The sequence below is a fragment of the Haliotis rubra genome, unplaced genomic scaffold (assembly GCF_003918875.1).
Source record: "Haliotis rubra isolate DU_JTF1 unplaced genomic scaffold, ASM391887v1 Scf61, whole genome shotgun sequence".
In the NCBI taxonomy this organism is placed as follows: domain Eukaryota; kingdom Metazoa; phylum Mollusca; class Gastropoda; order Lepetellida; family Haliotidae; genus Haliotis; species Haliotis rubra.
Window position 1 is genome coordinate 272,281 of NW_025767313.1, and position 16,401 is coordinate 288,681.

The 16,401-nt window shown below is 40.9% G+C and overlaps 1 protein-coding gene across 2 annotated transcripts; it reads right to left on the reverse strand.

The window, feature by feature from the left end:
• Nucleotides 1-2,229: 2,229 nt before the first annotated feature.
• LOC124255814 (centromere protein H-like) lies at nucleotides 2,230-16,310 on the reverse strand. Of its 2 annotated transcripts, none has more exons than XM_046689746.1 (8): nucleotides 16,195-16,310; nucleotides 14,632-14,809; nucleotides 14,141-14,189; nucleotides 6,778-6,849; nucleotides 6,272-6,361; nucleotides 4,148-4,263; nucleotides 3,533-3,635; nucleotides 2,230-3,288 (listed from the first exon to the last, which is right to left on the reverse strand). In XM_046689746.1, the coding sequence occupies exons 2-8, from the start codon at nucleotides 14,798-14,800 to the stop codon at nucleotides 3,138-3,140; spliced, it is 750 nt and encodes a 249-aa protein (XP_046545702.1). In that variant the 5' UTR covers nucleotides 14,801-14,809; nucleotides 16,195-16,310; the 3' UTR covers nucleotides 2,230-3,137. The 2 variants fall into 2 exon arrangements, with proteins under 2 accessions (XP_046545702.1, XP_046545701.1); XM_046689745.1 differs by having other exon boundaries at nucleotides 16,171-16,303.
• Between the last annotated feature and the right edge of the window lie 91 nt (nucleotides 16,311-16,401).

Sequence of the window (16,401 nt, forward strand, 5' to 3'; positions counted from 1 at the left end):
ACCAGGAAATGGAACACCACCAGCCTGATTGACAATCTTAGGTATTATTATCATCAACAAAACCACAAGACCAGGATCAATCTGACATTTTTTGCCACCTATTGCCAAGTCAGGGATGACTCAGTGTGTAATCTAGAGTTCTCTCCCTTTTGTTTGGTACACGAGTCCTGAATTGACAAAATTAACTCCCTTCATCTAACCAGACAGAGTTAAATGATTAGTGGATCAAACAATAAACACAAAACTATCTGAGATCAAACAAATAAAACAATAATGGACACAAACTAGGTTCCAATTCCAAAGTTACGCTATCAGAAAAATGTATGGTTATTTTGAGAATCGAACATGCTTGGAATGCTGGTCCTGGTGATGTTAAAGGCATACATCTTCTCAATCACATTGGAAGGTATGTAAGAGCACGACCTTCAAAGAAAATGTACAGCTACCAGGTTTTTAATCATAGTATATATGTAATTTCAATTCATGGCTAGCTTTGTCCATAATAGCCAACGGCTGAGGAGATGGTGTAAATCCAACTAGGGTCCATGCAGGTAGCAAATTTACTGTAAGTCCCCATGGTCTCTAGTATGGCAATCTTCATTCAGTTGTTGGCGAGAAATAGCCAGTGTATTTATTGTGTCGTTTAGAGAATAATATTTTATGGTTTCTTGCTAGTATAAATCTAAAAAACTGTGATATTCTAGTTATTTTACTGTCCTTTGTTGACAGGTTTTCATATCATTAAAGATTGTTTTTATTAATCTGTAGATTTCATAGTCATGATAAGGTTGAGATATTGCTGATGTGACTTTAAATGTTAACTCACTCACTCACTCAATGACTCTCACAATGATACAGTAACTAACTTTGTTGTAACTGATTTATATACATGGGGAAATAGGGGAATAATCACTTTCAGTAACCATGTAGGACAAGTATTACCCATTGCACATACATTTCTGCATAAAGTGACATTCTTCATTTTTTGGTTCAAATATTTTGGACAACTAATGAAAATGAATGCAATGACAAAACTGTTAATATGGTTTAGATTTATTATCATTTGTCTTAGAGCTCTATCGTCAGACTGAGCTTAAAAAATAACCCAATAAATAACAAAAGTCAAATGGGGTAAGGGGTCATTTCGTGATTTTGACACTTTACAGAGACGTTGTTGTATATCGTAGTCTAAGCTAGTGATGATGGTGATGACCCACTCCCTCTTGGGGTGGTAGTGACCTGGAGTGGGATCAGTATGACTGGTGGAAGGCCAGTGTATATTTGAAATGTAAGTGTCTCTGGACAGTACTATCAAGAAAAAATACTTGGGCCAATAGTTCTACCATCTGAATGCTGTGCTGATCCGTGATTTGTCAATCAAAATGATAACACCTAAGCTCCCAATGCACATGTCAGTACTGATTACCTCAAATTTGCAAAAGCAGCATTAATCGATGACCAGCCCTGAGTCCTGACCTTTCTCAGCTGATGTAACTGGGACATGATTGGAAGACGTGGTATTAAAGGGCCAAGTAAAGGAAGTGGACAAGACTGACTCAAACTGTCATTGGGATTCGGTCCATATCATGCCTATAGACAAATGTTTCACATGGGGGCATGCATGACAGATTAGTGATGAAGGTATCTGAACTGTTCACTGTTTTGACAACACATCCCTCAGTCTCGCTTGGTTGTGTACACCGTTACAATACACCAGCAACATGTTCTGAAGTCATTTTACACTTGGTCTTTCCTTTCCCTTATCCACCCATTACCACTATTTGATAACCCTTTGTATATCTGTAATCATAGTATTTTCCAAATCGGCTGATGGCATGTCATTATGATTTTTTTGGTAGTCTTTTATAAGTTATTACAATGTTCAACTGTTCATGTGATTGTTTAAGAAAACCATGAATGTTTTTAAGCACCTGAAAATCCATAATACTTGGATATGTACTATGAACACTGTTTATTGTAATCCGCACTGAATTTCGCTTGTTTACAACATGATTACCTGATCACAACAGTGGATTTGCTGATATGCTATTTCCTATGACGCGAGGATGTGTGATCGCTTGGCACCTTAATAATATGGGTGCCACATATTATCCCGTAGTTTAACCAAAACCACAGTATCGCGAAGGGAGTTATTGTTAGGGATGGCTGTAAGCCCTTCTTTTTTAAGAGAGTGTAATAATTTATCACACACACAACATACATAGTATCTAGCTATTGCAGTCAACTTTATAAAGAAAATCAGACTTTCAACACATAAATTAAAGCATGTACTGTAATAATTTTAAACATTCTGTACATGTATTTGTCCCCTGTAAACCAACTGGAAGAGACATCCTTAAATCATACACACAAAGCATGGTCTACATTTGGTTGTTACTGAAGGCTTGTTGAGCATTCCACTGGAAGTCAACAAATTCAGGCATCTTCGATGAAATGTGAGAGTGATTTCTCCACACACTTCTCAGTCCTATGATAACAAAGCCAACATGGTAATTTCTGCAAAAGACAAGATGACACTGCAAAATGTTTGTGTATAAATATCAAACTTCAATCACAACAGCTTGTTATGTCTCCAAACCAGTCACCTGACAGCTGAAATTGTCAATATCTGTGACATATCAACCCTGCTGTTTTGATTCAAGATACGTACGTGTGCCAAGTCAGTCATTCCACCTTTACATTTGTAAGCAGCACTATTATCTGTCACAGGCCAGAGTTATTGTTCATTCAGCCAGTACAGTACACTTCATCATGTTCATGTTCTCTCCAAGTCAAATGCAGCCTTACACTATGTTCACAGGCCATGGTATCAAGTGTCCAGTGTCAATCCCTTGGATTTTTTCACTTAGTCTTGATTGCCTTTTAAAACACGTTTATTTTCATTTATAATAATATTCAAAGTCTTGATCAGCAACATCTGGCTGCATTTGTGCTAGAATGAGAACCTGTGAAGCAACATTCTTGCACTGGATGCCTGTTTCACACAGCAATAGTAGGGTTACAGCTCGAAACAGAGACAACCAACAGTTCCCGTATACCATCTGAGGACATGTGGACTCCATAGACTGCAGCTTCCTTTGATTGAGTGAATATCTCCCATGTGAGAAGGAAGCCTGTCACAAGTCAAGTGGTTCACCAAGACTGAGCAAGAGCTCCTCCATGGCTGGGTCAGCTGCCCAGTTGATTCCACTGCCCAGAATAAGACCTTGCAGTGTGTGGCGCTGAATCACAATCTTCGTCATCTCACCCTCAAGCTGTTCCTTTTTACTGAAACAAACAACAAATCTACCCTTGGTCTTGCTGGAACATGTATGTCTAGAATCATTAACTAGTGAAATCTTCCATATTAACTGTAACTCATTGGTTTGTGGCATGTTGGTGGGGCTTGTGCTGTTATTGCACAACATGTGGTTACCAGTGTGTAGGCCTGCATCAACTCCACCACAGTCTGTACAAAGCAGCAGCGACTCACTAAGAAGTTGTCCAAGCACAACAGTAAGCCATACAATACCTCTGGCCCTCCTTGTGTTTGCGGAAATCATCAGCTTTTTCTTCAAGAAGGTTTTGTCGTTGGCGGATCTGGTTCATTGACCTTCTGTTTTGAACCTTCATCTCTGAAATAATATGACAACCTCGGTTTTGGCCAAATACAAATCTGTTTCCAAACCTACCCTATAAGATATAACAATACTTCCTTCATTCACTAATGAAGGGCAAGAAATAATTGTGATGCAAGACACTTCAGCATGTTTATTAACACCCGTCAGCATTTCATTATGTGCATGTGCCAAGTGTCCTTGTTATTGGAGTTGCTATCAGTCATAAATATCATCATAATTGTCAACATTAAACAATGACAGACATATATAATTCATTGAAAAACTGATGTGCTAGCAATGCTCATTTGAATATACTTGGAGTTCTCTAAATTTATAATCTCCAGATCTATGACATGTGGGGGGGGGACAACATTAACTTCACACATTTCTTAGTATTACAGTACACAATGGAAATAACAAACTTAAAGGGGTCACTAGTTGTAGTGTGTTACAACTGAAGTCCATTATAGGCATTTCAGCTAAAATGACAACAAATGGAATCAGTGAAAACAGTACAAGATGCTCACCAAAGTTTTTCTCGCGGAGTGTTTTGACCTCTGTGCGGAGTGTCTCGAGTTCTGCCTCCTCCTTCATTATCTGGGAAACAAGTTTGCTCTGTTGCAGCACCATATCCTCCAGCTCCCTGAAATACAGACACTTCTTAGTGTTCCCTCCCGGAATTAGGAGGGCACTGTGCCCTGCCTTTTAAATTTATGCCCTGCCCTTTGACTTGAAGAAAGTTGTGAACAAATCCTTGGCCAGAAAAAAAGAAAACTCTAGACTGTTGTAGCTGTGTTTTGTGAAATTGTTAACTGACTGACTGAGTGACTGACTGAGTTTAGTTTTACGCCTCTTTTAGCAATATTCCAGCAATATCACGGGGGGGGACACCACAAATGGGCATCACACATTGTACCCATGTGGGGAATCGAACCCGGATCTTCGGAGTGAGACGAGCCAACGCTTTAACCACTAGGCTACCCCACCGCCCCTGAAAATGTTAACAAATGTGTTAACAGATTAATGTCTTGGAATACTTTTTTTCAAATTCAAATTATATTATAACTCAACATTTTATGTCCTGAAAACACATACCACATTTGGTTTCCTTATCTATAACGGTTTCTGAGAAATTCTGTCCCCATTGAGGATACCCTGCAGGTTATACTACACTAAATGAGAATCGCTTGCTCACTGAGCGAGAAGCGTATGTAAACAAATGAAGAGATAGAGACATGTGACAGCTGTGATTGGATGAAATAGTGTAAGATGTTTGTTTTTAAAAGCATATCCAACCAGCAATTAAAACTGACCACAATTTTAAGTATTCAGTGCTGTCATTTTCATCACCATGACTTATGCTTATTGTGTGTACAGATATTTTCCAGTAGGTGAAATTTGGTGCGGAACTGGGGTTGATGTGTTCCGCTTCCTGTCCTCGCAAAACGAGCCGGACAAGTTGGCCTGATATTGTGTTTTATTGTAGTTTAAAGGCCAGAGTGTACCCATGTGTACATGGAATGGCTGTTGATAGCTTGTCTATTTTTAAAAATTATAAGGTTACTATAGAAGTCTATGGGAAAACATTTGGTGGTGTGTAACCTGCACCAAGTCAAGAAATGCATGACAAGGGCCATAACTCTGTAACAAATTGTAACACGGTTTCCGTTTTCCTGTAAGTACATCTAACATTTGGTTTCCCTATCTATAACGGATTCTGAGAATATCTGTTCCCATTGGGAATACAATGTACTAAGTCAAGAAACACATGACAAGGGCCATAACTCTGTAACAAATTGTAACACGGTTTCCATTTTTGAACTCCATCAAGGCATTCATGTCCTGAAAACACATGTGAAATTTGGTTTCCCTATCTATAACGTTTTTTGAGAAAATCTGTCCCAATCATCTCGGACGTAAGGATGGAGCTCAAACCAATATCCCCTCCCACTTGTGAAGGGGGATAATAATGTGGTGAAACAACTGTATCGTAAGTCTGGTGTGGGATTGTTCCTGTCAGCAGAGACCAAGTGGTCTCCTCTTCGGGCATTCTACCAAGTAGGTCGAGTGACTGACCCAGAAACATAATTCCCTCAACTTCTAGCAAGCAGCAACATTCCATTTGTTATGTCGTATCAGACTATGACATCATGCAGCATCTTAACAACTTACAATTTCCTTAAACTGAGTCCTAATAAGCCAAATATTACATGTCATTAATTTGAATTAATTCCCTATTAGTTTGGAATATTATGCAGTCTGATATTGTATTTTTCATTGTTTGACTTTCAGGCCATGAATGACAGCTTTATCGTCTCTTTTGACTATAGGCTGACTTAAAGATAGTGAGACAAATACCACTGATGCACAACAGTAGAAGTTAGGTATTCTAAAAGAAACATTGTCAGCAGATTCTGCCAGAGCCAAGGGCTGCAACTCTGCATAGCAAATGTGGCATGAGCCAACACTTACCATCCCAAGTAATGACTGAAAACATTGCAGGAGTGTCCATAAAATAGATATGCCTTCATACTCTCAGGCATTTGGCACATTCTGTACAGAAATAGCCCAGGCTAATGAATAGGATTTCTAATTCAAACTCAAAGGGCAAACTTGTCTGTTATGCAAGCTATTCAAGGATAGTTTCTCACTTCTTCACTGTGTCATCTACTTTTGTGCCATCTGTGTCAGAATCAGTGGGGCCAAACAATTCCTTGGAGAGTGCAGTGCCCAGCTGGAGCCTGAAACAGGAATAACACTTCATGGTATGCCTCATTATCTCATGAACGTATTCTGCTTCAACAATGCACCATGTTAACATCAATCCCATCATTGTCACTGACAACAGACGATTCTTTATCAGCAGAGTGCGAGAGTTATTCACAACCAACTTCAACATCTCCAGAAAACTCATATAACTTGATGTCTGAAAGGATGTTTTGATAGACTGTTGCATTTTAACAGTGTTTGGTCTGCAAAACTGATGAAAGAGGATGAAATCAGAATGTAAAGTGCACAGGGGGACAACCTGACAATACACGTTACCTGCACCAGCAATGGTTTACCTGGCTACAGCAAATTCGATCCCTGAAGTACTATGACATACATCCTCACTTAATATGTAGAGTCTACTATTTCTGTCTAATAGCACTCTTACCTTTTCAATGTGAGTTCCCGTAAGGCCAGTTTGGAGGACTCCGACAGAAACTCCTCCTGTAGTTTACTGATCCTGTTCACCACACCATAACAGTCTTAATTACTGTCAGCTTGTTCATCAAATTGGTCATGAACTTTCTTGAGATTAGTTTGGCATTTTGATTCCTACAGCTAAAACAAATACCAGTATACAATCGATCCCAGTATCTCGAACCTAGAGGGACTCTGTCGTAATGTCATATCAAACTACAAAGTAAGCATTATATATAGAGGTCCCTATATAGATCCATGGTAAGATGATTGTATACAATATGTGTTTACAAAGGCTTAACTGAAATGTTTATATGGGTACATGTATTACAATTAGGATTGACAAAAGCTCAGTGAGTAGCAGGTGTTCTTGGCATTTACACAACCTTCAAATATATATTTTTGAAACAATGTCAGGGACAGATGTTCACCTGACAACATAGTAAGCATGCATATACACTGAAACGTTGTGTTCCTAAGAATTAAAAGTTCCCTCCCTTATGTGGATCACTTCTAAAGGCCTTTCAGTGACATCACAAATGTTTGTTTGCACTAAATGCCATGACTACTGTCTTGGAACTAAGTTATACAATGTTGTAAGTGATCTCTTTTCTGACTTCATTTGTGGATTCCATACTTATCCTGAAGAATTGCTGAGCTAGGTGAAATGCTCATTTGCACTTTTCGAATTTTAGAGAAGATATGAGTGGACCCTGTGGACCCTGTGTCCCATACCTGTGGTACCTACTAGTGTTGTTGGAGAATGAAAATTGATATTTTATACTTATCCTGACTCATGCTTATATGCTTATCGCCTTTCTCTATGTGAATGGTAGTGGAACACTTGAATCCCTTGTAGTTCCCTGAAGAGGACGTAAAAGTTCACTCACCCACGAGTTACTTTCCTTTTCCCGTGCAAACTGTCATGTGACCTGCCATGCATGTCACTCTCTCCTGAATAAGCATTAGCACCTGGGTAACCCGAGTGTCTTCAGCGGGGGAATTTGGGAGGGCTTGACACCATGAGTCAGGATAAGTATAAAATATCAATTTTACTTAAAAATTACATATTTTTCCTTATCCTGACTCATGCTTGTATGCTTCCAGAATCCGATTGAATAGGTCGTGGGTCAAGCCACTTCGTGGATTCATCAGCTGTCCTTAGATACGTCCTGTATCTCCCCCATGGGAACTGCGTAACGGCACTTCCTAGATCCTATTCTTCCAACTTCCGCTGTCAACTCGGGGGGACCACATCTTGTCAAACTTCTCTAAGACAAGTGAATCTCTTAGATTCATGTGGTTTTTAGATATACTAGTATCTTCTTCTTACTAGTTATCTATAAACAACCCATAGATTATGATTAAATCGTTACCAAAATGAGTTGCGACCCTTTAACGTACAGGTAAGCTTGTTACCCAAACTCATGCTAGTTTGGTCTTAGACGGTGCACATGAACTTTCAACCACAACTCTCCAGAGTGAGGGTTATCAACAAGTCAACGTGATAAAGGGTGAGATTTCAAACTCAGCACCAAAAAAACTGGAATGTGAGCTGGAGCAGGCTTGCTGATCTCGTTGATCCCTGCCGATTTTTGTAAAACACCACTGTCGAGTTGTCTGTGTGAATCGTCAGCATGCGGTTGACCAGTAGGCTTGACCAGTGTTGAATGGCGTTGATCACTGCTTTCATCTCCAACTGGTTCATGTGAAGATGTTGTTCTTGTTTCGACCACTTCCCTGATGCCACTTTGTTGTCGAGATGCGCTCCCCATCCTTGTAGTGAGGCATCTACGTAGAGTTGTGTGTCGCAGACCGGCTCTTCTAAATAGGTCCCAACACAGACATTCGACTTGTGAGTCCACCATAACAGGTACGTCTTGAGACTGTCTGGTATGGAGATCAGGTCCGCTTTGTCTAGGTGTCCTGCCAAGAATCGCTGCAACAGACGTAATTGTAGTCTTCCTCTGAGAGTCAGATCCTGCGCTGAGGTGAGTAGACCGAGCAGCACTGCCATGAATGTAGTGGTAATGGAGAAATGACTGCTTCTGGAATCATGGCTTGAATCTTGACCCAACAATCTTCTGGGACCACAATACGACTCTGTGTTGTGATGAACCGTATTCCCAGGAACTGAAGATCTTGCTTTGGTTCCAACTCTTACTTCATCAAGTTTACTAGCCATCCCAGTTGTGTGAGCAGTTTGATGGTGAAGTCTAGTTGCTGTCTGAGTTGATTAGCTTCTTGATGAACTTGTATCCCGTCGTCCAGATAGAAGGCACTGCGTAACCTCGACGATGTAGATAGGTGATGATGGGTTTGGTCACTCGTGTGAATAACCATTGAGCCGACGACATTCCAAACGGTAGGACGCTCCATTGGTAGTGTGGACCTCTGAACAGGAATCTCAGCTACTTTCTTGATTCCCGGATGAATCGAGATGTGTAAATATGCATCCTGCAGGTGTATGCTGGCAAAATAATCTACTGGAAGGACAAGTTGTCTGAGTTGAGGCAGGTGGATCATCTTGAATCTCTCTGGCTTGAGTAGATAGTCTTGGTTGTATCTTTTCATGTTGTATATCAACCTGAACTTCTCTTTGGAATTCTTCTTGGGTACCAGGAAAATTGGGGAGTAGAAGCCGGGTGTCAGATGATGTTGATCTATCACTTCTACGGCGTTATTGGCCAATAGCGAGTTGATGGCTTCTTCTAACTTTACTGTCTGGTCGTCTGCATAGCTGAAGACTACCGGGTAGAGGGTCAGTGGTGGTGTGGCCTTCAGCTGCCTTCTCGCAGTACTTGTGAGACGTAGTTGTCCTCCAATATTCCCCAATTTTCCCAGTACCTTTGTAGACATCCACCCACTGTCGACGGTTGTACAGAAACGGCTGGGGGTGGAAGCGTCCAGTCATTCCGAACCCCATCTTCAATGTCTTGATCCTCTGAAGCCTCCGGGAGTACGCCCTCTCCCAGAGTTGCCTCAGATAGTAGACGATGCCCAAGGACCTCTTAGTAGTGGTTGGGTAAACCTGTCACTCCAGGAACATGTTGATAGTAGACCTTGTCTTTGTAGTAGAGTGAGACCTGCTGACGTCGAGGCCAAGTGATCAGACATGAAGTGCTGGTCCTTTTTCTGAGATAATAGTGCAGACAAGATCATCCTATCTTCCTCCGTCTTGGGGTTCTGGAAGCTGGATATCAACATCTCGTTGATCGCTCTAGATCTCGCCAGGCCAAAGAACGTTCTTCTAGTTGTGGTGTCGAGTTGAGCAATCTTCTCGTCTTCCACCTTATAAGACTTGTTCTGGGAGTCGTTGATCAATTTCATGTTATCATCCAAGTCCGGCGCTCTCATGAAGGGGTCCATGTGATGCAGAGGGAACCTCCTAGCATTGAATGTAGGCAGATGTTGATTCTGATGCCGGGCTGCTTTCTCAAACGCTGCACGGAGGTTAACAGACACCTTGGAAATCGGTTCAATCGGTGGAATCGTGAGGGTGGCGAAGTCATCATTCCACATCTTGTAAGTGAATGCTGCATCAGATTCCTTGGAGGGGGAGTCCAAGTCCAGGCCATTAGCAATCCACGATGTGACCTCTGCTTCCGAGAAGACGAAGTCGCCCTCTTCCTCAGATAGTTTCGGGTCCGCCGAACCTTCCTTCCGCGAACCTCCCTTCCATGAACCTATGTTCCGTGAACCTTCCTTCCGCGAAACTTTCTTCTGTGAACCTTCGTTCCGCGAACCTTCCTTTCACGAACATTCGTACGAACGTGGCGACGCTGATCTGTGTGTATGGGAGCTGCGGGATACTGATGTAGAACGACTGGATTGCAAGGGGGATCTCCCTTTGCTGACGTTCTTGAACATTGAGGGTTCGCCGAACATCTTGTAGTCTTTTCTTCCATGATAACTGGGTCCGCCGAACGTGAACGTTCGCTGATGTTGTCTTCGGCCGTAGGCTTGTTGGACGAGGCTGTAGATGTCTCAGGAACAGGTTCTCGCAGGGCCGAGGTTCGCCGAACGTTTTCTGTCATCGTAGGGTTCTGCCGTGCAACTCTCTTCGGCGAACCTCTGCTCCATCATCGCCATCATCTGGGTCGAAGTTCTGCGTTGTAGGCCGGAACTGATGCGGTGTAGATGAAGCGTTCAAGAACGCTGAGGCGTCATGTGCGTCTACTTGCCACTGCGATGATGCTACGCTGTTGTTGTCTATGTTGACAGACGTCTGCGTTGCTGAAGGCTGGTCTTCAAATAGTTGAACGGCTGCCGAGGTTGCAGGGGACAATCGTCTTGCCGTGGAGGTAGACTGCGTCGATGATCTTACTGGTACTTCAGGCAGCAGTTTCGGGGGTCAGCATAAACGTCTGCTTCGTCAGGAGGCACAATGTCTTCATAAAACGACCTCTGATGCGTTGTTTTACTGGAACGAGTTGACTTCGACGAAGTTCTAGACGAAGATGACTTCTTCTGCGCCGCAGACGATGAGGACATCTTTCTCTTACTCCCCGCTGGCGTCAACTCGGTAGAAGCAGGTCGGCTAAGTCCCGACCAGCCACAGACGACTGGCCCTGTAACATACTCGGCAAATCACCTGTGTTATGAATTACAGCAGTAGTTAACAACATACGGTTACCGGCGTTATCTCCAGATTTATTACCAGTGACTTGAGATGATTTCCTCACCCGTTCCATCGCACGTTTATAGATGTAAGACAAATAACGATTAAATTGCCAATCTGGTAAATTTATACAATATCTGCAACGCAAGCTGGAAGAACATGGATTAATGCATGACGAGCATTGGGGGTGAGGATCAGCCGCTGATAACCGGTACCTGCAATCACTGCAAGATTTCATCAAATGTAAAGAAACTACATTATGATGAGAAAAAGTGACAAAATATGAATAATTTTTTCAAAATTTTGGAGGGGCGGTGGGGTAGCCTAGTGGTTAAAGCGTTGGCTCGTCACGCCGAAGACCCGGGTTCGATTCCCCACATGGGCACAATGTGTTAAGCCCATTTCTGGTGTCCCCAGCCGTGATATATCAGTCAGTCAAAATTTTGGCATACAATTAAAGTTAAATATAACCAGAAACCATACACAGTTTAATTTGGATAAAAGGATCTAAAAATCAAAGGATATGGTGCCATATACGGGACTCCAGTGCTCGCCCAATCGGATGGAGAGAAGGAAAGAGTGACATGCATGGCAGGTCACATGACTGTTTGTGTGGGAAAAGGGAGGCAACTCGTGGGTGAGTGAACTTTTACGTCCTCTTCAGGGAACTACAAGTGATTCAAGTGTTCCACTACCATCGCATAGAGGAAGGAGATAAGCATATAAGCATGAGTCACGATAAGGAAAAATATTTCATGATGATATGCAATCATTTAGATCAAGCCTCTCTACAGAAGCGGAATTCATATGCAATCAGATAGGGCTGTAAAAATGCATCAAACTATCGATGGATCACAATTGTTGAGTCCCTGATAGCAATTAATCGATGGTAGAAATGAAAACTTATCTATGCATCGATAGTATGTGTTACTATAGATAGTTTAGTAATTGACTTCCATTGATAAATGTGCAGTGAATAATACAGGAAGTACCAGATTGGTTCACTTTGATTTAGAGTTATCCACCCCTGTTACCTCTTAAACAAACTTGATCTGGGTTTCAAGTTTCTTGTCAGTTATTTAAAGAGACTGAAACTACTTCAACTTGCAATAGTATGTTGCAATAACTTCTTTGAGTGGCATTTTAGAAGTTGGGAAGTACAATATAGAACAAACTTTATGGATAACAACTTCTTTTTATTCGTGAGTGCGACGTTTCGATACAGATTCTTCTACCGTTGTCAAGCATAATGGAACATGAAGAAGGGGGAAGTGTATATATACTGGATGTAACATTGTAACAAAGAGGACAACATAATTAACATAATTGGCTAGGCACAAAGCTGATAAAGCCAGAGAGTAGACGAAGGACAGGCGTGGAAGCCAATGATGTACAAATAATAATGAGATGTTTATACAGCAGAGTTTATACAGTAGATTGGGCTTGGTGGATGAGAGCATTATAAGCGGATGGAATGAAGTATCCTTGGTCTCGGTTGATGGTGGGCTTTTGGCGTTTGATGTGGATGGCTTCGGTGAGCTTGCGTTTAGTGAAGTCTGTTTGTTTGTTAGAGAGAATGGTGATGTCAGACCACTCTGTTTGATGATTGGGGCTTGCTTTGATGTGGTCGGAAATGGCTGATTTGCTGTCGGAATTGGTAACAGAGGTCTGATGTTCTTTCACTCGGGTGTTGATGGGTCGGGAAGTCTGACATCACCATTCTCTCTAACAAACAAACAGACTTCACTAAACACAAGCTCACCGAAGCCATCCACATCAAACGCCAAAAGCCCACCATCAACCGAGACCAAGGATACTTCATTCCATCCACTTATGATGCTCTCATCCACCAAGCCCAATCTACTGTATAAACTCTGCTGTATAAACATCTCATTATTATTTGTACATCATTGGCTTCCACGCCTGTCCTTTGTCTACTCTCTGGCTTTATCAGCTTTCTGCCTAGCCAATTATGTCAATTATGTTGTCCTCTTTGTTACAATGTTACATCCAGTATATATACACTTCCCCCTTCTTCATGTTCCATTATGCTTGACAACGGTACAAGAATCTGTATCGAAACGTCGCACTCACGAATAAGAAAAAGTTGTTATGTTATCCATAAAGTTTGTTCTATATGTTGCAATAGACTAATCGTTATCGCAATAGTTGTTTCCCCCTGAATAGTCACCCCTACAATCAGAGAACATTGAAAAGTGCAAGGATCATTTTGAACCAACGGACTTGTGCCATATCCACATTGAAGTATGAAATGGTGCTTTGAAAATAACATCAGTCTTTTATGGTGTGCATTAACTGCAAATGGCACAATTAAAGCTAACACTCAGGCCCTTATAAAAAGCAAATTATAGTAAGTTAGTATAACCATGTTTATGTGGTGTTGATATGGAAGTACAGACCTCTTGATCATCCATTTCCTTCTTACGTAGTCCTCTGGTTCTCGTGATGCAACATTCAGCTAAGCAACTAAATGGTTGAATTCTGTTTTTTACTTAAGTTTAGTGTGCATGTAACTACATGTACATTCTATGACTTCAGCGAATTGAGATGTTACATGTTCATGGTAATGACTTTATATTCAAATAAATGGATTTTCTAGTAAAACTAAAGGTTGTTAATGTTGTGAATGCCAAGTTCGAGACATAGGTACATAATTCTATAGTACAGTTGAGACTGTAATGAGATTTTATACCTTTCTCTTGCTACTTCAACATCTTTCGTTAGTGGCACATCTGTTTTATCTGAAAAAACAGAGAACATGTTCAAACCAATAACTAATGAAATCCAGCAACAAAATACAGCAACTACAGACACTGCTGCCACTGTATCTCTGTGCTGCTCCATAATAATCATTTCTGACTACTCACTACAGACCAAAAGGTTGTTCCACAGTGTAATACAAATAAATTACTATTGCAGAACATACTGTACTTACAGCCCTACCATACTTTTAATGAACTGCAATCCTAAGAAAACTGCAAAACATTTTCCCATAAAAAACCATGCCTTTCAATGCATGTATTATCCCTCATGTAACTTTAGATATTAAAATCAAACAAATGTTTGGTAAAAATTGATAAATTGATAAATTTTAAACACCTGCTGTCTAACAAAATATACAGGATATATTGTTGCACAATATAAAATACCATTATTTTCATTTATGAATGAAAGATTGCTTACCTGCTTGAATCTGACTGAGTTGGTTAACCAGCTGACCATCCAGCCAGTTCCTTGTGGCAAGAATATCACTGACCGTCTCAGCTGGGATGCTGTGGTCAGATGAAGTGGACTCTACCTCCACCATGTCCACAGCTGTACCATCTTGGGGAGTCTGCTGACTGACGCTCATGCTGATAATCTGTAACAGAGTTGTCTACTCAAACGCACATGCCCACCACAAATACAACAGAATTAGTATGAAAGATACTGAAGAATTTGCCTCAGTAATTTGTGTACGACTAATGTACTACTACTACTGATGCATTAATCAGCTATTATCTGTGTCATACAACATTACAGATGGATAAGTTAACACTCTTTTATATCTCATTATGCTCAGTAGAGACAGAATTTACACAGATGAAGGTCTACAGCAACTGCATTTATTCCTTTTCATGAACACCTTGGAGTGGTATGAGCTGTGTTTAGTTCAAGGAAAGACTTCCGCCCATATCCCCGCTTAAATTTCATTCTAGTCAAATCATATCACCTGAATATATATCCCCTATCTGATAAGGATGAGTTTTAACATGTTTCTTTAATTCTTAAATTGTATCTGAACATATTGAAAGACATATTCTACTTCTAAAAATGCCATCCTTAAAATTTAGGGGGGATACGGGCGGAAGTCTTACGTAGTTCAATACAGTAATTCTGACATTTACATTTCATGCAATATAGCAGACATATTTATGCATAAATGTACATAATGTGAAAGTGACTGCGCGCAGTTCCACACTTTGCTATTTTCTCAATAGTAGAGGAATATCATGGCTTGGACACCAGACTGACTGACTGACTGACTGAGTTTGGTTTTACGCCGCTTTTAGCAATATTCCAGCAACATCACGGCGGGGGACACCAGAAATGGGCTTCACACATTGTACCCATGTGGGGATTGGAACCCGGGTCTTCGGCGTGACGAGCCAACGCTTTAACCACTAGGCTACCCCACCGCCCCCTTGGACACCAGAAATGGGCTTCATACATAGTACTGTGCTTTAAGCATAATATCCAAGTATGGAAAAAGCGCAACACAAATACACTATTGTTATTATTACTCATGTAGGAAATTGAACTCAGGTCTTTGGTGTGATGAATGAATGCTTTACCACTAGGCTACCCCACCAAACACATAAGATGGAAAGGTGAGAATCAAATCAAAGCTACATTTGATAGAAACTCAACCGTTTCATGTTGAATTAAGATTAGTTGTTACTTCTGTTTAATCATCAAAGAAAAAGAGAGCAAGGAGAAAATCTCAGAAAATACAAAGTTTCATAATATGAAAGCGCATAGGCTTGGTCTAGTTACATACTACTTGAAAAAAATAGCTATCACACAGAATTTCTTCGTGGCTTGTATCAATAATTTGTGTGCTTTATCATTGATGTTATTGTTAATATTATCCCTGGATACGTGTGAGAAAACAATTTCTTGTCACAACTGGTTGATTGACAAAGTCAAACGCTGGAATAGTAGAACATGTTACGTGCGTACATAAAGAATATTGTTAATGTTTACCAGTTGACTGGCGTCAATAATCTCAAAATTGTTCAAGATTGTGCACAGACACAACTGTCACACGCCATCCAAATATATTCGCCATCCCGCGCCATATTTCGCGGGTTAGGCCATTACACCGGAAGAGGATACAAAACATACATTAAGAAAATCGTAACTTTTCACCCTGACATGAGGGTTAAGCATTGTCTGTACTATGACTAAATT

Bases quoted from the DNA above. Each gene is read 5' to 3' on its own strand.
- LOC124255814 (XM_046689746.1), bottom strand. From the start codon at position 14,800: ATGAGCGTCAGTCAGCAGACTCCCCAAGATGGTACAGCTGTGGACATG. The intron at 6,362-6,777 runs GTAAGAGTGCTA...TTCCTGTTTCAG, and splicing joins CGGGAACTCACATTGAAAAG to GCTCCAGCTGGGCACTGCAC. The intron at 3,289-3,532 runs GTATTGTATGGC...TGTTTGTTTCAG, and splicing joins AAACACAAGGAGGGCCAGAG to TAAAAAGGAACAGCTTGAGG.